This window comes from Rosa rugosa, chromosome 6 (genome assembly GCF_958449725.1).
Source record: "Rosa rugosa chromosome 6, drRosRugo1.1, whole genome shotgun sequence".
NCBI lineage: Eukaryota > Viridiplantae > Streptophyta > Magnoliopsida > Rosales > Rosaceae > Rosa > Rosa rugosa.
The window spans coordinates 43,857,353-43,879,405 of NC_084825.1; the positions used below are offsets into that span (position 1 = coordinate 43,857,353).

General features: G+C 38.0%; 3 protein-coding genes and 3 pseudogenes across 3 annotated transcripts; 2 read left to right on the plus strand and 4 right to left on the minus strand.

Annotated features, from left to right (window-relative positions):
- The first annotated feature begins 246 nt into the window (after positions 1 to 246).
- Positions 247 to 2,139, plus strand: LOC133717901 (elongator complex protein 6-like; annotated as a pseudogene).
- Positions 2,140 to 2,896: 757 nt separating this feature from the next.
- LOC133715863 (two-component response regulator-like PRR73) lies at positions 2,897 to 9,046 on the minus strand (annotated as a pseudogene).
- On the minus strand, positions 6,561 to 7,945 carry LOC133716834 (two-component response regulator-like PRR37). Its single transcript, XM_062143489.1, has 4 exons — positions 7,914 to 7,945; positions 7,551 to 7,819; positions 6,880 to 7,289; positions 6,561 to 6,704 (listed from the first exon to the last, which is right to left on the minus strand). Exons 1-4 carry the CDS (start codon positions 7,943 to 7,945, stop codon positions 6,561 to 6,563), a joined length of 855 nt encoding a protein of 284 aa, XP_061999473.1.
- Positions 9,047 to 9,160: 114 nt separating the features above from the next.
- LOC133715862 (zinc finger BED domain-containing protein DAYSLEEPER-like) lies at positions 9,161 to 11,338 on the minus strand. Its single transcript, XM_062142552.1, has 2 exons — positions 11,086 to 11,338; positions 9,161 to 10,954 (listed from the first exon to the last, which is right to left on the minus strand). The coding sequence occupies exons 1-2, from the start codon at positions 11,107 to 11,109 to the stop codon at positions 9,269 to 9,271; spliced, it is 1,710 nt and encodes a 569-aa protein (XP_061998536.1). The 5' UTR covers positions 11,110 to 11,338; the 3' UTR covers positions 9,161 to 9,268.
- A 922-nt stretch (positions 11,339 to 12,260) lies between these two features.
- On the minus strand, positions 12,261 to 14,943 carry LOC133716835 (cardiolipin synthase (CMP-forming) / mitochondrial hydrolase fusion protein-like; annotated as a pseudogene).
- Positions 14,944 to 15,855: 912 nt separating this feature from the next.
- On the plus strand, positions 15,856 to 21,007 carry LOC133715995 (zinc finger CCCH domain-containing protein 11-like). Its single transcript, XM_062142723.1, has 8 exons — positions 15,856 to 16,228; positions 16,381 to 16,465; positions 16,584 to 16,724; positions 16,820 to 16,908; positions 17,603 to 17,791; positions 17,949 to 18,079; positions 18,160 to 18,262; positions 20,559 to 21,007. The coding sequence occupies exons 1-8, from the start codon at positions 16,067 to 16,069 to the stop codon at positions 20,739 to 20,741; spliced, it is 1,083 nt and encodes a 360-aa protein (XP_061998707.1). The 5' UTR covers positions 15,856 to 16,066; the 3' UTR covers positions 20,742 to 21,007.
- Positions 21,008 to 22,053: the final 1,046 nt, after the last annotated feature.

Consider the following 22,053-nt stretch of genomic DNA (forward strand, 5'->3'; position numbering starts at 1 on the left):
TAAGATTTGTATTGTATTACATTCACGAGAAGTAAATCACTCACAACTACAACACCCACCGACAGGAGGCCACAACTTTGATGCCGCCGCACGCTCTACAGCCTTAACCCTAGCTCGCAACCTCAACGAGAACAGGGGTAAAATAGTTAATGAATGGGAGAATAAAAATGTGAACAAGAAAGGGAAGCGTGTGCGGTGAAAAAAAAAAAAAAAAAAATTAATATCAAACGTTAATATTTGAGAAAGCCCCAAAAAACCAAAACCGTTTGAAATCAAAATCCCAAATTCCCGTCATCAAAAACGATATTGGGTGAGTTTCTGTAACAGGGTTGCAATTTAGCTGCGCAAAGGAACGATAATAAATTCGTTTTCTTTGATTATGCTTAGGGATTTTTGCCCAGGTGAGAAGTTCAGGTATAAAAGGTCTTCTCTTTTATACACTAAACCCTAAATAAGCTATATGTTTAGTGCTTGACGCACCGGAATTGATCAAATCGTATCGGTGAATTTAGTTAATGGATGAAAAAGTGTTAATATTGTTTCTCAAAGTAGAAATTGTGTTGGAGTAAGCCGGGGATTTTGTTGTTTTCTTTGATTGATGTTTTTGATAAGAAGTTCTGTGTAATTGATTTAGATGGAGATAATGGAAAAGGCGGTGATGGTGGACTGGTTTCTTTGTATGGGAAAATCCTGAAGACTATAAGTGCCTTGCCTCAAGAAAACAAGAACCGTGTTACTGTCATGATAGACGATGTTTCTCTTATGGAGGTGGCAGCTAAGGGATCTACAAATCTTGTCTTAGATTTTCTGCATTACTGCCACACTTTGATATCATAATTTGTAAGGAATCAATTGAAACTGTTCTTTGTTTTCTCCAGTTGCAATATTTTTACTCAGTTCAGTTATATTTATCGTAATGCTCATTTTCTTGTTACAGGGATGTTCCTTGGTGATGCTCAATCATGAGGACATCTATTCAGGCATGGGGAGGCCAAAGCTGATTTTACAGATGGAGTACCTAGGACATATTCTGATAAAGGCAGAACCTTTGGCCACTGGTTTGGCCTCAGATGTGCATGGACAGGTACTTGCTAGAACACATTTTGTCTCTTTCACTATTTAGTTCACTTTGTTGCCTAGAGATTCTTTAAGTAACTTTTCTAATGTAGTTTTACAATATATAGCTTTTCTAGTACAGGAAAATGAAGATTCTAGTTTCTTTGACTCTTCTAATCTTATAATTAGTTCACTAGATAAAAAATGGTATTTGTGAGACTACTAGATAAAACTGTGTTGATCCAATTAGACTCTTCTATGGATAGATCTTGGAAATGTTGAGACTACTAGATAAAACTGGTAATGGTGTTTTGGCCATGGTTGTTCGTTGGTTGCATCTCTTCACCTGGATAGAGTGGTAGAAAGTAACCCTGTTTGTTTTCCCCTGATTGTGTAGTATGTTGTTTATGCTTGCTCATATCATTTCTGTATGGTTCCCCTTTTCATTATATATTGATTACTGGTTCACATTTTGAGTCTTTCATCATTAAGGAATGGATTATTTGCAGCTTGTATTTGAAAATATGTATGTGCTCCTGCTGATTTCAGTTTCTTTAATTATGTTACTTCAGATTTCAGTGATATTTCATAGCTATGATAGTGATAGTTTCTTTTTCTTGTGTTGTATCCTCTGAGGAGTTGGCTGTGTCACCAATTTACCATCCTTTTCCATGGTATAACTTAGCCAAATTGCTTATCTCACAAAATCCTCATTGTTCTTATTGGTTGCAGTTGACAGTTGTGAACAGGAGCATTGATGATGGGGAGAGATCAAGAAACAATATGTGTAATTTCCATTTCACGGTCAAGGAAAGCAGTGTTGAGTATTTCTATCCTGGAAGCAGGACTTGATGATCGGGACCATGAATACATGAGGAATCTCAAATTGTGGATGCATATAGCTATCGAAGGTCCCATACTGCATGCTTGTTTGATGAGGCAAAGCATCCCTGCTTACTCGGGGATATAATGTGAACTCTTATTCCTTTGTAATGCGAGATATCCAACCTCAGCGGATGTTATTGTTACCAATGAACCAATTCATTTTAGAGGGTTTCTAATCACAGCCAAAATTCAACATTACTCTCGGAATCAAAGTTATTCTAATTAATTTAGTAACTGACATACTCTTTGTTCTCTCATCCATCTCCCTACATTGTGTCTGCGAATAAAAAGGTCCAATTAAAGTGATGGAAACATTGTGAGTAGTGAATGTCATTAGATGTTATATTTTATTTGTCACTTTCTTGATGTGAATCTCTACTCTTCAACTTGATGTTGACCATGGTTTTGATCACTGCCTTAGTACCGGCAAGGCGGCAACCCTCGTCGAAATCGTATAGGAAACAAACATCATGGCATCACAAATTGGAATACTCCGTGGACAAAAAGGTCCGGTAAGTGAGGGAGCATTGTGTTGATGTCCATGCAAGAAGTTGTGTTAGGGTTTAAAACACCGCTGCTTACATGCTTGAATTCCTATGCTTATTCCAATTGTACATGATACGTAGTAGGGATTGGGGATAGAACCCGAACGAAGCAAAAGCGAGCCAAGCTCAATACAAATTTGAGGTGTATTAAACCGATTTACAGTACGTCATACTCCAAGGGAACGTCTACTTTTTCGTTTTGCTGACATTTCAGATTTTCAGACTTGAGTACAATCAGGATATAACGCATGGGATATAACTTTAATGGCGGGTATACACTATTTAGTGTGCATCCTCCTCTTTGGTTGTGAGGCTGAAATTAATAGGGTTTAGGGGTAGGGTTGGGGAGCCACCCAACCATGTGATATAGGCATGAAAGGAAAGCCACAGAGACATGTGGGAATGAAAACGAAAGCTTTCGAGGTCGTCCTTCTCATAATTAGTTCCAGTTTTCCTACTTCATAGTTCATATTTTCATATGCCTCCATATGAATTGCTTTTGCAGTTTAGAGAGGTGGTAGCATTTCTTGCATCAACATTTGATCACCTTTGTTGTGTAAACAGATGATATCGATCTCATGTGTTAGTTGGTATGCAGATTTGGTGATTTGAGTCATGCTGGAAGCGCAAACTAATCAGCCTACAGAATCAGCCGTTCTTTAAGTGTTCATAAGATCATATATATCACGACACTGTCAATGATATACGAGTATACTGTACCTTCTGTGTTGGTGGTGAAGAGACTAAAACGGCAGCTATGAATTTCCAAAGTTGAAAAACTTTCTTTGGAGAAAGCATGTGATTTCATCATTTCATGTCAACTCTGCGAAAACAGCAGGAAACAGGTTAGCTCCTTCTGATCCCCTTTGCCCTTATGTACATAGCATCTTCTGTTCGAATTTTTCCTGTGCAATTGGCTGAACAAACATATATGAGTCTAAGAATAAGGTCGATCCATCCAACAAGAATGGAACATGTGTCAAAACAGGAATCATCGAAAAGTAAACAAACAACAGAAGCTGCCATAAATAAAATAGTTCTTCAAACCATCTAGTGTTACAAGTACCAGTTTTTGAATTATTACAGATCACTGAAATTGAATTTTATTGGATAAGGCTACCCTTTCGCAGATTACCACCTTCAGTGAAGTAGAAATTGTAAATTGTAGCCATGTTCAGTCTACAAGCATGAAGTATAAATCATGCTTTTATTATCATCACACGATAAACTTGGTCTTTATTTAGTAGTTCTGTAACCTTTGACTGCCATATATAGCAAGTGCCATTCTCGACTGCAACATTATAAGAACAAGATGCCACACACTGTCAAGCTCAGCAATGGGTGTCCTTGCCTTTGTTTTCATGCACCTCCTGTTGAACAAACTTTCCATGGACACGTGGACTCTGATCTGCTAGTTTCTTCCTGCTTTGGTATCTGACCTGAAGAGAGAATTAAATAAATAAACTTTGAGCTCACTGCTGATTCCATGGATGCCAGTGATGTTGCCTACGTCAACTAAAGTAAACTTTCTTCTGTCTGAAAGTTGCATGGTGAATAATGTTTTCTTAAGCAAATCTAGATTGTAATTCAAAGATAACTTCAGGATGGGAATATTTCAGATTTATGGTTTCTGTATATACTCAAAGTCAAGTGATGCTGGTCCGTATTACTATAGTACTATGTCAAAACTGGATCAAAAGACAGATAGAGATCTAGAGTTACCTTCTTGTCGAAGCATCTCTCTTTCCTCTTCTGGCGGAACCTATTCAAAGCAGCCTCTCTTTTTGATACATGATTCTGATCAACTCCACTTTTGCTTCCAACTTCAATTGGGCTGATGGTTCCCTCCTTTTCTCCTCTAGAATCTATGAGAGAGTTACTTATATTCTGTTCATCACTACAATGGTCACTTCCACTCCCATGCAAACTGTGATTACCAACATTCCCTTCAATCGGTGTACCCAGCACATCAGATGGCCCAAAGTATGGATCTTCTGCTGCCATATTTTTTCCAGACGACTCATCCTGATTGGGCATCTGCTGGTGCTGGGGTATGCTGTGCACATGGTGGTGATGGTGGTAATGGAGATGATGGTGCTCCACTCCACCTGGACCTGCTGATTCATGCCCCTTCCTTGTGCCAATATAGTACTGGTACCAAATGCAGCATCAGCCTTCCCTTGAATTATAGCCTGGTGGGAAAAAGATAAAAGGTTATCATGGTGTGGTTGGAAGGCAGAGGAAGACTGGAGATGTTTGATTGTTGATTTCAGCTCTGGTTTGTCCTCAACTGCCTTTTGTTCTGCAAGGAAATCATTTGTAGCGGAGTCCATGCAATTGTTGTTACTGCAGTCATTAGAATGATAAAGAGGAGTGCTGGTTAAGTTACACAGAAAAACAGGCAAGAATTTGGCCTTTTCTTCCTCCGAGCTACTATCTAGATGAGAATGACTAGCAAGTTTCACACTTCCGGCCTGATTAGAAGTTGTAGGAAAATTGTACCTGCATAACGCCAAAAACAGTCAATATCAGATTTAAACATTTGGTGAGTCACTTTCTGAGTAGCTGCATGCCTTGAGGGGGCTGAAAGGTTCAAATGTCTCAAAGCATTTTGGTCCTGGACAATGAACCCAGTATCTCGAGCATCTGTGAGCTCAAGGGAAGCAATTTCTTTGCTGTCATTGATGTCCTTATCTCTTATGCCGGGAACTTTGGAGACACTACACGGGATGTTAAACATACCACTTTGCATCTGAGGATCAGTGGTACTGTTAGTGGTGACACCTATCAGATCAACTGCTTGGTTTTCCAAGTGCTCACATTGTTGAGCTCCACTTGGCCTTTCTTTAGCTTATCATCCTCTTTCAGTGACTTCATTTTCGAAAGTTTGTCTTTATTAGTGACAACTATGTTGATCAAGCCTTTCTCTTTTGGTTCTTCAAGCTGCAGATTTGGAATTTTAGGAACTCCCATACCCAAGTCTGTGCCTGTGATAACAGCACCTAAAGTTTGGAAGGTAAATAACATTTTACCACAAACGAAGAAAGGGAAAAAAAAAAATATAGATAATTAGACTTAGATGCCTACCAAGCTCTTCATTCTGCCCTTCACAGTCCCTTGTTGTAACTGCAGGAACCAAGTCATTTCCAAATGCTTCAGGACTTGAACAACTGGGTAATATGAAAGAGTAGAACAAATATATGATCAGGAAATTCATCATTACCTACTCCAAGTTTCTTACTATAACAGATTATCTGACATACAGCTTCAGTACCGAAACTTGAACAAAGTCTGAAAATAAACTGATTGTCTAAATAGAGTTGTCAGATGATACATAACCTACTATATATCTCTTTACTTTTTATCTTTTAGTTTTGTTAACTGTATTCGTTCATTGAATATGAAGTCCTGACCTTTTTTAAAGCAAAAGGAACACAATGGCATTGGGTTTAACCTTTCGTATGTGAGCAGAATGTATTCTCCAAATTATGCAGCTGGTAAGCAACACCATGAACTGGGTGAACTAATACTAAACAAGTCGACTTTTTAAAACAAAAAATCTCAGTGATTTAATTCCAATAGTTCTACTAATTACCTGATTGTGCAACAGATTATCTGAATATCTGGAGGGGTAGTCCGTGGTGTTTGAGTGTACCAAATTACTAATTTAGCTGATGGATCTACTTGAATCCTAAATATTCTATAGGTAATAGATACTACCTAGTAAATATACATACTGTTATGTAACTTATAAGTGATTTTCACATCCCAACAATATAAAGAATTACATTAAGTACTTGTTTCTGCAAACAATTTAGCCTGTCCAACTTAAATCAGATTCAATGTTCCTAACTCATGATTGAACTGCAGAAATAGAATAGGATTTACTGGTACAACAAACGAATTCAAAAGCTAGAATCATACAAATGAAGTAAAAGAATTTAGTGACTGAGTCAGCTGAATGATAGTCAGCAATTAGAAAGGACATCGACATAGAGAAGCCAAATTAGACTCGAAAGAACATCAACAGAAAATATCTAGACAAGGACGAATGTATACCTCAGTGCCACTTCCTTAGTCACTTTCATCCCTAGAATTAACACCAATGATTTCATTGTCATCTTCATGATTACTGCCAGTGTTCTTGTTTGACTCTTCAACACTTGTCGACGTAGTTTTTTGAGTCTGGACACCATTTTCACTTGCACTACCACTGGACTGACGAAAAGAAGAGTGATGAGTGCAAACAGAAGATCAAAAGTCTGCATTTATTTTATTTATTTATTTTCGGTGGGGGTTGGGTTTTGGTCTTGTATAATGAAGTGGGTAGTTGCATGACATATTATACCATCTGTTAGAGAGATTACACCATCAAGTAAATAAAGCAACTTACGCCCCGGCATTTCCTCCAAGCATGCTGCGAAAGATTTTTAAGCTCGTTTTTTCGAATAGGCTTCACTAAAAAGTCAACTGCACCCTTCGATAGACACTTAAACACCATACTCAAAGAATCATTAGATGACATCATTGCACAAAACTCACCAGGTTTAGCAGCTATAGTGTCAATTAAGTTGTTAAATGTTCTATTGGTAATCAGTTTTAGGATCCTCAGTTTTATGGACAAAAATGTCTGAGAAATATACTCACTAATCACAGGAATATCCTTGCGAGTTTTGTGGCTCATCATCTTGCTTAGGAGGTAAATGCCTGATGGACCAGGCATGACAACCTCAGTTAAAACAAGATCGACATGATTACTATGATCTTTTGATATACTCCAAGCTTGCAGTCCACTAGCTACAGCTGTTACCACAAAAACCAGATTCACTATTAGTTTTATCAGAAACAGAAAGGCTTACTTGTAGGTGAAAAAATTTCAAGATCAAGGAAAAATTATGAAAATCAAAATCATCTGAGGTGTGGTACCTTAATCATATTACACTATAAATTCTGCACTTCAAATATCAGATCATACAAAGATGTTACAACAGCCAATCTGAGAATGACCGGAAAGATCATACTTCAACTTATATGTCATAAATCTTTATATGTTGCATTACTAACCTTCATAGCCATACTTCTGCAGTAATGCACAAATGACACAGCGAGTTGAATCATCATCTTCCGCTACCAAAACCTTGAGAGACTTGGTTGGCAGGAACCCTTCCCAGCAAAGAGAAGGGTCTTGAAGCTGTTGTTCCGAACTCTGCTGGCCGGACTGACTGAGGACCTGAACCTGGACTGCTTCTGCTTGTGCATCATTTAAGATTTGCACATTGTCAGTAACCTGCACTTCATCTTGCTTTAAGATCCCTTGGCCCTCTCCCAAGCTCCTGTATCAGCATTGCTAATCTCCTTGTTCTCATCTTCAGTATGGCAATTTAAATCCACACCCTCTTTATTAGTTACTGGAGCATTGATATTCACCCGAACTTTCCCCATTTCGCTAGCTTGCACATCCCGTTGTCTTCAAGATACAAGTCTTAACACACACAAGTAGTTAAAAAGTTTCTTGCATTGGAAAATGGTACAAAGTTCCAAAAGCCTCAAAACAAAAACAGTCAAATTCAAAAGGAAAATAGGTGTACTTTGCACTTTTATGATTTATCTAGCCATAGTAGCGTAACCGATAACCACTGATATCTTCCTAAAAATACAATTGAATCATCAAATCAAATCAAATCCAAAAGATAAGGGCCCCTGGCCTAATTCTTCTTCAAGTATTCAGTTTCCAAATTTCAGCATCTAACACTATTTCTCTTTGGTGATTAACGCCTAAACTAAAACTCTAAAAGTAAGAAACTGAGATAAGCTACATGATGTACTCAATGACTCACATCAGAAACCGCTCTGTGTGCTAGATGCTAACTTAAGACACACAACCCCATTTAATTCCATGCATTAGCATATGGTATGAAGTTCCATAATCCTCAAAATTGAAAAGAAACAGGTGTTAATTACTTGTGCAGCCAGAACAAAGTAACTGATAACTTCAAACTCTCTTCCTAATACTTTCCTTGCATATAAGCGTAAATATCAGTGCAGAATTGAAAGAATTCTCCTCCAATTCTACATTTCTTCAACTTCCAGAAACTAAAACAGACTACAAATTCCCTCTCCTTAGTGATCAACAACTAGAATAAGTTGAATAACAATAAGAAATTGAACACTTACTGGGAAAATTGAACTTCTTTCACTTCTTGGGAACCGTCTATATGAGGTGAAGTTTTCACTAGTGTAAGGTAAATGCACATTGTACATATAAGCTGTCCCTCATTGGTTCATGTATGGTAGAAATGTAAACCATGTAAAGTAGCTCCTTGTAAGATAAGCTGTCCCTCATTGTAATATTTTTTATTTGTTCTGTTTCCATGAGTGTTCCTATAAATTGTTATGCAGAAGTGGTGTATGACTTCACCTACTTCCAAAATGAGAGATATATACTAATTCAGCATATCTAATACACAAGCTTATGTTGTTGCAGTTCACAACTGAAGCAATGCTAGAACATCCCAATAATTTGCTTCAGATATCAAAGTTTAAAACTACTGTTCTGTGGGCAAACATTTAGTGGATCATTCCATACCACCCGTACATGGTGCTACAAATATTTATGCAGTACTAGAAGATGAATTGTAAACAGATGAAAGATGGAAATAATTTGACCGAAGGAGTAAAAGAAAGATAGTAGACATAATTATAACTCAAAGTCATACATAAGGGTAAACAACACCAGAAAGTCTCAAAATTTGTTGGCACAGATGGTCCTACTTAAGCCAATCCTACTTAAGCCAATCCTTGTCACAGATGAGAGCCTCAAGAGTTGAGGGACTCAAGGAACTATCCATAGTTTTGAACGTTGCAGTGTCAAAAACAAAATCCGAATCAAGAGTGGACAGTGGTATGGCCAAGACATCAGAAGCCATCCTAGAGAGAGTCGGGTACCGGGCCTTGTTTTGCATCCACCAAACCAGAACATCAAAGTCTTTAACCGGTACCTCGTATAAAGTCTCTTCCAAATATTGGTCCAACTCCGAAGTCTTCTTCTTGGGGGCTCTTTGGCGTTCAAACCATGAAAGCATCATCATATCAAAATCAGTATTGGAAGTACGATCAAGAGGCTGTTCTCCCTGTGATGCAGTTGGAGGCTCTGTTTTGATGGTGCTCACACCCTCATTTTCTGTTGGTGTTTCTTCTGGCAAAGCATATTGAAACCATAGGTCAGAAAGTGCATTACGAACAATCTCCATCCGTGTCACTGCATTCTCACCATAGATTTGATAGAAGACCTTCTGTACCATTGCCATTTTGAGCCTCGGATCGAAAACTACAGCAACTGCTAAAATAATGTAGCAGTTTTCCCAATACTTTTCAAACTTTTGGAGTAGAGGTGTGGTCAAAAGTTTGAGAAATGAATCCTCACTAGTAGCTGCACGCATCAGTTCCTCTTGAATTTTTGCTACTACAGTGAAGAATGCATTTGCACAAGGATATTGGTGGGCATTCACCATGTTGGCTGCATCGAAGAAATACTTCATGTATGTGAGTAGAGTTTCTACTTGCTTCCATTCCTCCGGAGATACATCTATCTTGAAATCAGGATCATATGAACTCAAGCCACCAAACACATTCTTCAATTTCAATGCAGCAACTAGCATATGGTAAGTGGTGTCCCATTTAGTCTGCTCATCAATGAAAAGCTTCTTTTTGCTACGAATATCAAGATGCTGCTTCAACTCAAGAAACTTTGTATAACGGAATTCTGAAGATTTCACAAATTTGATGCTTTCCCGAATCTTTGTTATAGTTGGGCTCATTGACCCAAGTGCATCTTGGGCTAGACCACTAATAACACGAGCATAGCAATGTCGTATTAGCAGCTGAGTATGGAGTTGTTCAAGATTTTCAATGGAGGAGCATAAGGAGTGATCAACAGTGAGGGCAAACAACCTCCCGTTCAGATTCCAATTGGAAACACATGTCAAAATAGCTTGGTGAACTACGTCCTCAAGAGAAGCAGATGGCAAAATAGCTTGGTGAACGACGTCCTCAAGAGAAGCAGATGGTATGGCAACAAGATTGAGGATTCGGCGATGTAAATTCCAGTCACCATCATCTGTGAAGTGTCCTGTTAAGACCACATAATAATCCTGATGATTTGAACTAGTCCACAAGTCCAGTGAAAGACTGATCCGTCCGGGAACTCCATGGATAAGTTCACTAAGGCTTTGCTTCTTTGAATCACATGGATTGACACTACTTCTGGATGGAATAGGTGTCGTTAATCGCTGATTGGCCAGGAATCTAGCAGTATGACCAGCATAGAGCTCCCTTATCCCCTGCAAAATCAATCTCCTCTTCAAAGGATACGTATCATCATCAGAATCGCCTTCATCATTATATGGTTTCAATTTCTTAGGGTGCTCTTCCTCCTTCTCCTTGTCCCTTGCTCTCTTCCTAGATTCATCCTAAACAACAGGGCAAAAGGAAAATAAAACACACTACAAATCTACAAATTCAGGAAGCCTTCTAAGCGTGAACGAGATTTTTCGGTGTATTAAATACAAAATTAGGGTTACAGAAACGAGAAAGAGAGAACCTGTTGGGCGGACTGGTCTGTCATCGTTGGGCTTTGGCTCTGATGACCCCGATCAAACAAATTCGATGTGATATGAGGAGAAGCAGACTCGGGGCTCGCTCTGACCCCGATCAAACAAATTCGATGTGATGTGAGGAGAAGCAGACTCGGGGCTCGCTCTGACCCCGATCAAACAAATTCGATGGGCTCGCTCTGACCCCGATCAAACAAATTCGATGTGATGTGAGGAGAAGCAGACTCAGAGACGCATAAATTGGTAGACTACGACGCCGTTTCCTGTAACCTAATATGAATAAGGCCACGTGATCGCGGTTTTATCGAGAGAGACTTCCGTACGGCACTCGCACCACGTGGCAGTGCGGCGGCCCAATCAGTGCCCAAGAAGGGGGTATTTTGAGTATTTTATATTAAAAATCAGGGGCAGTTTCGGAAAAAAGAGAAACATTTCTTTCTTCTGATTGGAGGGCCGCACCGCCACGTGGTGCGGGTGCCCCTACGCAAGAATTTCTCAATCTCTGGTCTATTTTTCTATACGAACTACGAAGCAAATAAAGAATTCTCAAAACTGACAAAATCGTTTTATAGGTTCAGATTTTCGCTTTCTTGTTTCTTCTTATCATCTTCGTTCAAAAGATGACCAGGCTTTTGTGATATATGCATAAATCCTACTACTTTGTTTGAGCTGGAGTCATTGCCTCGTAAAAATAAATAGCCTGGTGGGTTTTATGTCAATTGATTTATTTTCCAAAAGAAAAGAAGGCAAAAGAGTGGGATTCATTTCTTGATCAAGTAAATAATTATACTCCTCTTTTGCTTGCGTGAATAGCATTTAGACAATAATTACATTACAAAACTGAGACTTTGGAACTGAGCAACACAGTTACAATCCTCAGGGCCTGAATGTCTTCAAGCAAAGACACTAGGTAAACGTGCTTCATTTGTTCAGAGGAAGGGGAACACTTGGATCAAATTCTTGAGACACAGGCAAAAGCGGCCGATCGATACTGCAAACAAAAGTCTAAGGGCAAGAAAGGAGGAAAATAGGCTCGCGCGCTAATGATGTTCTGATGAATTGTAGTTTTGTTTCAGTTTGAGCTAATGTTTGCAGAAATGGTGCTTGATCTCTCCTGCTCCAATCTTCTATTAACAGGGAGGGGTTGCCACATATCTCTGTGCTAACATGTTCTTTCCCTTTTCAGAATGAAATCCACTGCCTCTTCTACAGTATCGACAACCTACAGAAACAACAAAAGGATATGCAAAAATTCTATGAAAACCATATACCCAAAACAAAAGGATATTACACAGTTTTCGGACTTACAGGTGACAAATTAACTCTAAAACCCATTTCTGCACATTTTTCAGTCTTATATAAATAACTCCGCAAGATGAACTTGATTGCATTTCTTGATTTCTATATTGAACTTACCATATCTGCTGGAAACTCTTTATGATCGTCTTTTCCCTTAAAAACACGTCCTTGTCAAAATAGAAAACCACGGATGTCCAGCCTGATAAATTAGGTGAGGTGATTTGTTAAAATCCAGACAAAACAAGAGATAGCAAGAGTTTGTCACCATAAGGGAAAAAGACATACCTGTTGAGCACCTTTGACATCAACCAAAGGGTTGTCTCCAATCATATGTAGGGTTTTGAAATCATGTGACAGAGATCGAGCATCCATTATTTGAAATATGATCATCAAACTGAGATGGTTGAAACTCTGTCAATAGAGCTTCAGTGTTCTTAAATACAAACGGATTGGGATTCCCGAAAGATACATATTCCCAACTACTATGTTGAACTCTGCAGCAAATCCAAAATGGATTATGCTATTGAAGTTACTTATGAACTGCAGAAAAGCTATGTAGATTAGTTGTTCCTATACATTCTTTATCAGTGTGTGGCACATGGATGTCTTACGGTTCAAGATTCAAATTGTTTTGGTAAAAAGTATTTACCCAATGCAAGTCAATTATGATAAGTTTTCTTTGCAAGCACCATAGCTTGCTGGTAACTGACAATAATGGTGAGACAAGGCTTTCCAAGATGGGTGCCAAGAACCCATTTCCATGTAGATTCATCAGAAGTTCACACCCAAAGATCTGGTTATTGACATAATGTGAAAAGCGATGTACTGGTTTATAATTAGTACATGGAACATTTAGACAGGACAATAACCAAGTCTTACTTACCTGTTGAATATGCTTTCTAGTGCAATTCTGAATGCACCCATTCCAAGTCTCTGAGAAGGAAATGCAGCCTGCATGTGAAGTTTTCAATTGATCAGTACACTCCCTTAATTCATACTATCATCTAAACCTTACAGTCGAAAAAGAAGAGGGAGTTGTGGTTATAAGGGAAGGGAAACTAATTGCATCCTATTTTGATCCTACTTTTCTGAAAGTCAAGGATCTGGAGAAAAGCATCCAAATAGAACCCCGGCCATTTGAAAAGCATGACACTGGCATTGTCCACGATTCAATGGAACCCATCAAGCAGATCCCAACTTGAGCAAAACCTGTCAGATGATGACTATGGGAATAGTACTGAAACTTCTAGCATGCTGGCTAATAAAAAGATAAAAAAAAAAAATTATGGGTGTCCACTATCAGTTTATTTCGATGACAGTTTTGTCAAGTAAACAAAATACTGCTTCTAAGATAAGTATTCAGTATATGTTTGAAGAATCAGAGTGACCAACCTTATATTCAAGGTCATCTGCGGCAAAATAAACGGGTGGCTGATGGCCATTATCCCATCCAGGAATCCCTCCAGATCTTAAAATGTCACAGAGAACCTGATTCAAGACATGAATAAGCTCAGAGGTTTTAATGGGGCACAAACAATCAAGCTTGTCTTAAGATGACGATACCATAAAACACAGCACCCAAAATTCACCAGAGGAACTAATAAGAAGATGCGTAAATACAGAGTCACAACTGTATATGCCAAAACCTAAGATGATGAAAACAGGCATTGCATTGTCTACACTCTGATCGCCTTATTACAAACAACAGTTAGAATTCTTAACGTACAGAACCATAAAATGAATTTCTCTTTTGGTGATGGTAACTGCATGAATGTGTATTTAGCCAAAAAGTCAAATGAGATGCTGTATGAATGATTTAACTTATCTGCTAAAGCCTAATATGAAATCATGCCCAACTTAAGTAATCAACCCTATTGATAACTTGGCAGTGCGTTGTTTGCACAACGTTTCATTGATAACTTGATATATTATGTTTCCTAGGATGAAGTAATTCAACTCAAACATAGTAATTAACAACACCCACTATCAGACAGGGTTTAACTCCAAGGAAGACCATGATCCATCAAAATTAAAGATTTGTGTAGAAAAAAGAATTAAGTGACACTGGCATATACCTCGTGAACAAATTTCTAAAAGGTGTGTGACTCTGTACAACCTGCACAGGAAGAGAGCTATGCCAAAGTTCCCATCAGCCAAATGCAGTCGCATAAATTTGAGACAATTAATAGTCACAATACAACCGTAACAAAAAAAATGTTAAGAATATTACCTGAAAAGGCAGGATATTGACTCCCAGAACTTCACTTAGTTCAGCAGCTCGTTTCGACTCTGGGATGCCACCCCCTGATCAACCGTTTTAGACACTATAGTGTTCAAAGCATCAATGGTTAGAGAGAAATATTTAAAAAGTTGTATCAACCAGAAAAAATCACCACATATATCGGCTAGTTAAAACATACTGCTAACCACAGAACTGCTTAGCCAACTTACCATTGGTCAAAAACAGAAACGGAACCTTTTTTTTTTTTTACCCAACTAGGCAAGAACCACTAGGCCACTTGCAGTGGTTGAAACGGAACCTTCATTGTACCTATAAAGTAGCAGCAGCATTTCGATCAAGCTAGAAATCATCACCGAAATAATTTCACTCCACGGAAAAATCGAAAATTAATGAGAAGGTGGTGTTGGAAAAGATAGAAGAAAATCAAGACAAAATTGATAGGATATGAAAAGGAGTAGGAGACAATTAATACGTAATAGACGGTATCATGTAAGATAGGGAATAATACAGGGCTATAATAAGGGAAGAATTAAGGTAATTCAATGATCTATCATGATAAGTTATTATTAGATTAAAAAATTACAATCAAGGAGAACATTAATTTAAAAGTGATTGATACTAGAACTAATGAATTCACCAAATGAGCAGAGTGAATACAATTAATTGAGGGCTTGCTTCCCTAAAGCTTAAAATCACTTTTCAAATTTGAAAAATTTACTGTAGAGAAGTCAACTGCAACTAGCTTTGAGCAAAAGATGCAAACCTCTGTCAATATGATTTAAATTTAAAGGAGAAAAAAAATGCTGCAAAAAATACAAAAATCTTACGAGCCTAATTCACTATTGAGGAATCAACAAGAGCTAGCTTTGAACAAATGATGCAAACCTCTCTCGATGTGATCCATTATTTGATGGGAAAAAAAAAACGGTGCAAACAATACAAAAAATGTTATAAGAGAGAATCTCATTTTCAGACTGTTAACTCTAATTTTAATTCTATTTTCTTATTATGAAAACTTTCAAATTAACTTGTATGTAGAATATGGGTTAGAATATATCATATTTAAAATATTTATCAAACCATTAATTTGAAAGTTCTATTTAATCAAATCATAGAAAATATACCAAGAGAAAATAAAATAAAATAATGATATGAAATTTATCTTGCAATAAATATATATATATATATTTATATAAATTACTAGGGTCCAAAAAAAGAAAGAAAGCTACACTCCTCCTCTAGTCCTCTTCACGAGTCTTGAGCCATTCTCAGTATCGGAAAAAAGCAGAGAGGGCAGCTCTCGAAAACCCTAGTCGCCGTCGCCGATACAAATTCAAGCAAATCGGCCCCAGAAGACTCAATTTGATTCATCTCCGAAACCACAGGTTGCTCTATTTTACTTTGATTTCCTCGAATTCGAAGCAGCTATGCCGCCGAAGGCATCGAAGACCGACGTGGCCAAGAAGCAGAAGGTGGTGGAGGACAAGACCTTCGGCCTGAAGAACAAGAACAAGAGCAAGAGTGTCCAGAAGTACGTCCAGCAAATCAAGTCGTCAGTCCAGCCCAAAGTCGACCCTACCAAAGCCAAGGTTTTTTTTTTTGGATTCAAATTGATCCTAATGTGTTGCTGTTGCTCAAAACCCTATTGGGTTCTGTTTGTTTGGACCGAAAATTAGCTAAAGATTGAAACTTGATGGTTTTTAGTGGGAATTAATGGTTGGGCTGTAATGGGTTTTTGCAGAAAAAGAAGGAGGAAGAGAAAGCCAAAGAGAAGGAGCTTAATGATTTGTTCAAGGTTGCTGTTAGTCAGCCAAAAGTGCCACCGGGTATGTCGTATGTGCTCTCACTCACTGACTCCCACATTTGCTCATTTGGTGTTTCACATTGTGGTAGTTTGACATTTTGTGATTGATTTTTGGTAATGGGGATTGGGAATTTGATTAGGTGTGGATCCCAAGTCCATTGTGTGCGAGTTTTTCAAGGCCGGGCAGTGTGCTAAAGGATTCAAGTGCAAGTTTTCTCATGATTTGAATGTCCAGAGGAAGGGTGAAAAGATTGACATTTACAGCGATAAGCGCGATGATGGTGAGAGAACTGACTGATGTGCCTTGTTTATCCTTTAATACTATCATATCGGGGGTGTGTGTGTGTGTCTTATTTTGCTTGGGCTTTTGTTTCAGAAACAATGGAGGAGTGGGATCAAGAGATGTTGGAAAAGGTTGTGGAGTCAAAGAAGAATGAGTATAACCATAATAAGCCCACTGAGATTGTATGTCCTTTCCCATTATATATTATATATAATATGTGACACAGAAATGGAAGTTCTGATTATATCAACTATAGTAAGACTTGCTTAAGCAAATGTTTAGTTGCATTTGACAAACAAAAAAGGTTTATTTTCATGGGGCATTTGTTTTAAACTCGTATTGTTAGATGATGTAGGTGAGCCTTTGAATTCTTTCTGATAAGGGTCGGTCTAATTTTCATAATTGAATCCGCAATAAAAGAACTGATTTTGTGTTGGGGACAGACCCACCGACTATGAAGCATATAAAAACTATTTAGCTTCGTGCAACTACATGTATTGAATTCAGGTACTGGGTTTATGTCTTCTGCTAATAATTTTGCAAGTGGTAGATCATACAGTTTACATGTGGGATTTTGGATCAAACCTCTATTGATCGATTTATCTATGGGTAGGGTTATTGAATAATAGATACAGTAACTATGTTTCTCCTTGTGATGCAAAAGATGAAAATAGTGTCACTAAACTGGCAGGAGGTCACAGCATTTTTTTGTGAATTTCTGGGTAATAAGAAAGATATAACAGATTAACAGGAAACTACTTTTTTTTGTTCACTTTAGCTATAATAGTAGCCCTTAGGGGCTTAGGGTAATGTGAACTATCCGACTGTAGCCTGCTGGATATGTCATGCATCTAAGCTGGCCTATTATCTGTACAGGTTTGCAAGTTCTTCTTGGAGGCAGTCGAAAAGAAACAGTATGGTTGGTTCTGGGTTTGTCCAAACGGTAGCAAAGAGTGCCACTACCGACATGCTCTTCCTCCGGGCTATATTTTGAAGTCTCAGATGAAGGCACTTCTTGAGGAAGAATCTCACAAGATTGCCATTGAGGACGAGATTGAAAACCAGGTGATAATCATTCTCAGATTCTTAATTTTACATTTTCCTTTGATTCTTCTCTTTTGTGTTATGCAACTACATGTATTGCCTCCCCTAAATATTTTAGTTTTTCTTTCCTGTGTTTTGTATTTCCGTTTCTTATTCTGCTCACCGCTGATCCCTGTAGCGTGCTAAAGTAACAACATGTACTCCAATGACTACTGAGTTGTTCATGCAATGGAGGAATAAGAAGACAGAAGAGAAAGAAGCTGGCCTGGCTGCACAACGAGCAGATAGGGCTAAGAATGACCGCATGAGGTTCTGTGTTTTTTATATGTTTTGAATCGGGTAATGATATTTTTATTATATGCTATTGACTTGAGTTTCATGTATTTCAGTGGTCGTGAGTTGTTTCTTGCGGATGCAAGCTTGTTTGTGGATGATGCTGAAGCATATGAAAAATACCAAAGACAAGAAGAACGTGAAGCTTCTGAAGAGAAGGTATATCTTACTAGGCATGTGCATGTGATTAATTCATTATGGACCGAGACTGTCTCACTTTTGCTTCGAATAAAGTGTTTGTTTGTTTCTGTAAGTTTGCTTTTGTACATTATGTTATATTTAAAACAGCCCACTTTATGCTGCCAATGAAACAGTTGGCATATCTGATAAATTAGGGGTCCAATGTTGCTCTTTTGCTGATGACTTAGGTTGATTTCTGAATACATTACTATCTGGGTTTGAGTGCCTAGAACTTAATTCAGCTACATGCTTATGTGCACAGTCCAGAAGTAGAGCTTCACAGCCCATTTATGAAAAGAATAAGAAAGGGTATTAAATTTTTGTCATACCCTGTCTATATTGAAAATTTGTATAGGTAAGCTCTGGGTGTTATCCAAAAGGTTTTTCTATAGCTGAAGTACATGTGGTCGAACTTCAGTTGATCAAGAACGAGTTTTCTTGAGTTTTATGTTTAGTTTGCCCAGGGCATTTGTTGTCGAGTCATTAAAAATTAAACTTCTAGGATTCCTGGAGTCATTGATGTGGGTCATCTATGTTGGTGTGTTTCTGGTATCTCCTGTAACTCTATATAAGAGCGAGTATGTGCTTCTGAAAACTAGTGAATGTGATTGCATAATTTTTGTTTAGAGCAGTTTCTCTCAAGTGATTTGTGAGACTTCTTGGTGTGATTCCAAGATCCCTTCTGGTTAGATTCTTTCCCTATATTCTCTTCCCTTTCCTTCAATTCCAGCTCTTTGGCCCCAACACCCCTTCACTCACATTATAACCTAAACTTCACCCTTCTAAGACCTCAAACACAAAACCCCTAAACACATTCATAGAATGGCCTTAGTTTAATGAGAATGCTGCGGTAGATAGACAGTAATAAAAGGGAGGATGGACATTTTATGCAATGATGTGCCTGAAAAGGTACGAGATGCCACTATGAGGTTGGCATAGATTCCTCAGTCTTATCTGGTTATGCTTTTCATCTAGTATTTTTTTTTTTTTTGCTGGTTTTATATTTAGTTGATCGTGATAGTAATTTGCATGGTGAGGTTATTAATTTTTTATCACAGATATCACCCCAGTTGAACATGGTGTTAGCATGCTCCTTTAAGGGTGTTTTTCGTAGCTTATTTTGGTTGTGTCTGTTAAACGGGTGCTCTAACCCTTAAAACATTTCTATACACTTTCACATCTTCAACATGTAATTGTTTGCATGTCTTTGAGGCCAGAACGTCTATTGGTGGATATTATTGGGCGTTCGAACTTCCTACTACTTCACTTCTGTAACATCAATTCTAGTGGTTGCTGTCCAATTTAAATTGTTCACTTGGATGGCGTTAATTGTTGCTTTTTTCCTGTCCTTATGAACCAACAGAGTCAACCTCTGTGCCAGATAGGGTTATTTTAGTATCTTTTCTTTGTGTTTTCCTGCCTCGTGATCAATGAAGTTAAGCTTTATATAAAGTCACATTAGCTTTACTTTTTCCTCGATCCACATTTGTTATAAAAGCTTATAATAAGGAATGTTCTTCCGTTCACTAGCAGATAGATAGATATATATATATATATATATATATATATATATATATATATATATATATATATATATATATTTTGGGTTTCTTGTGAGGGTTCTAGGATATTATGACCTGAATAAAATTGTATGATACTGTTAGGTCTTGTGCCAAACAAGATGGATGTAGAAACACTGGGATAAATTTCATGTGCCACATATGAGCTGGTATTGACCAGTATGGGTGTTGTAACACGGTAATATCTTAGGTTGTTACTCTGTCATTATAAATTTCCTCATGCTATTTGCCTTCCAGACTGAATATTCTACTGCTAGTGGAAGAATTTGCAGTAAATCGGTCATCTGGCCTTCTTAATCCTTGTAATGAAGCTTTTCCTTGCATAAATGACTAATAAGCAAAAATATTTTTCTTTTTTCTTTTGTTATGTTTGTCTTGAATATGCTGTAGCACTGTAGCAGGTTATTGAAAGGAGCTTATTTTGAGAATTGTTTTTTTTATATTTTATTTTTGTCAAATGTTAAGCAACCAAATTCTCTGCTTTGGTGGGAAAGTATGAATAAAAATGTGACTACATTTAGTTCATGATGAACGGACATTAGAAACCTAGTGGGCAAATACATGGATGGTTATGCTCTTGTCTGCAGTGCTTTCTTTACATCTTAACTACCTAGTTTAAATTAAGTCTTTCCATTTACATTTTAATAGTTGCCTTGACAATCCAGTTATCTTAGTCTTACTGTGCTCTGTTTCAGATCAAAGGCAACTCTGCAGCAGTGGGACCAAGTAGCTCTACTAGTGCCGCTGGTTCTGAAGAAGTACCCGTTGATGATGAGGACGATGACGATGAGTTGGACTTGGATGAGTTAAATGAACTTGAAGCAAGTTTGTCAAGAACATCGATTCAGATACGGGAACCGGGAATAGAGGCATCTTGAGAGGGAGAAAGGACAGTTTGCTAGTGGATGGCCAAAAAGGGACTTATGTCTACAAATGTGAGAGGAATAATATATTATCTAAAATAGGATTGCCTACTATCTTATGTTAAAATCTTGGTGCCTTCAGGAAGTCATTAAGTCATTTATGCAAGGAAAAATCCAATTTTGATTCAGACTTCTGCTGTTCAAATAACATTTTCGGTTTGTGTATCACAATTCTTAGTTTTCTATATTTTCAACCGCGAACCATTTGAGGGCTTCTGCTATTGATGCGGTGCAATCATATTTTGATGAATTTTTTTTGAACTCAAGCATCATTCAATGAGATATTCCTCCAGAAATAATAGCAAATGACTAAAAAAGCCACCTACAAGATAGAGGTTCTCTAACTCTTTTTGGTAACTCGAAGGATAAAAGCCACCGACTGGTCACGACACGGGAAGATATCAGGAGTGAGAGTGCTGATGGAGATACCTATGTAGAAATCTATCAATCGATCACCCTTGGCAGGTTTCCGCTGGAAGGGTTGCCGTTGGTGAATTACGAGAGAATGGGAAGCAACCTGTTCCCTGGAGCCCGAGCTGCCCTCACCTCACGTCTCACCTCTCCCCCTGGAGCATATAGGATCTTCTTCTTCTTCAGAACATATAGGATTCTGGTTTGTAAAAGATGAGCTTCCATTGTTAAAATGGTTACTTTACTCATGGGTCATGCTCATGCGATTGTCTATGTCTGAGCTTTTGTAGCAATGTGGTTTCCAACTAACCATAACATCCAAGTAATTGGTTGTATGATCACGGAAGTTACCTCAGATGGAGAAGGGGATCAAAAGGCACACCGCAACCTTGTAATCTTCGATCGAGAGGCCTGGCTAAATCTCAAGGAGAGTATACAATTATTGCGGATCCAATGTGATGCAGACATGCAGCTAAAGACTAGAGTTTTGAGTCAATGGACAAATACCTTGGGTGCATCAAGATTCAAGACTGCAAACTTGCGTAGTTGGAGTACCTATGGGTATGGCTGCGAATGATCCTGGTGAATACAATACCATCATCAAATAACTATCACAGGAAGAAGTAGACATACCATCTGCATAATGTTTCAATTTCCTTATAATTTTTCCTTTTCATTTTACACATCCATTTTGTCCTTAAATTCTGTCTTCTGTTTCTGTAATTGAAAAGGCAACTCGGAGTAGTAGTTATACAACACAACACAACTCAGATCAGGTACTGAAAGACCAATTATCATCGAAAACATGTACTTTATACTTGATCAATCACTTATGGCTCTAGGACTACAGAATTCA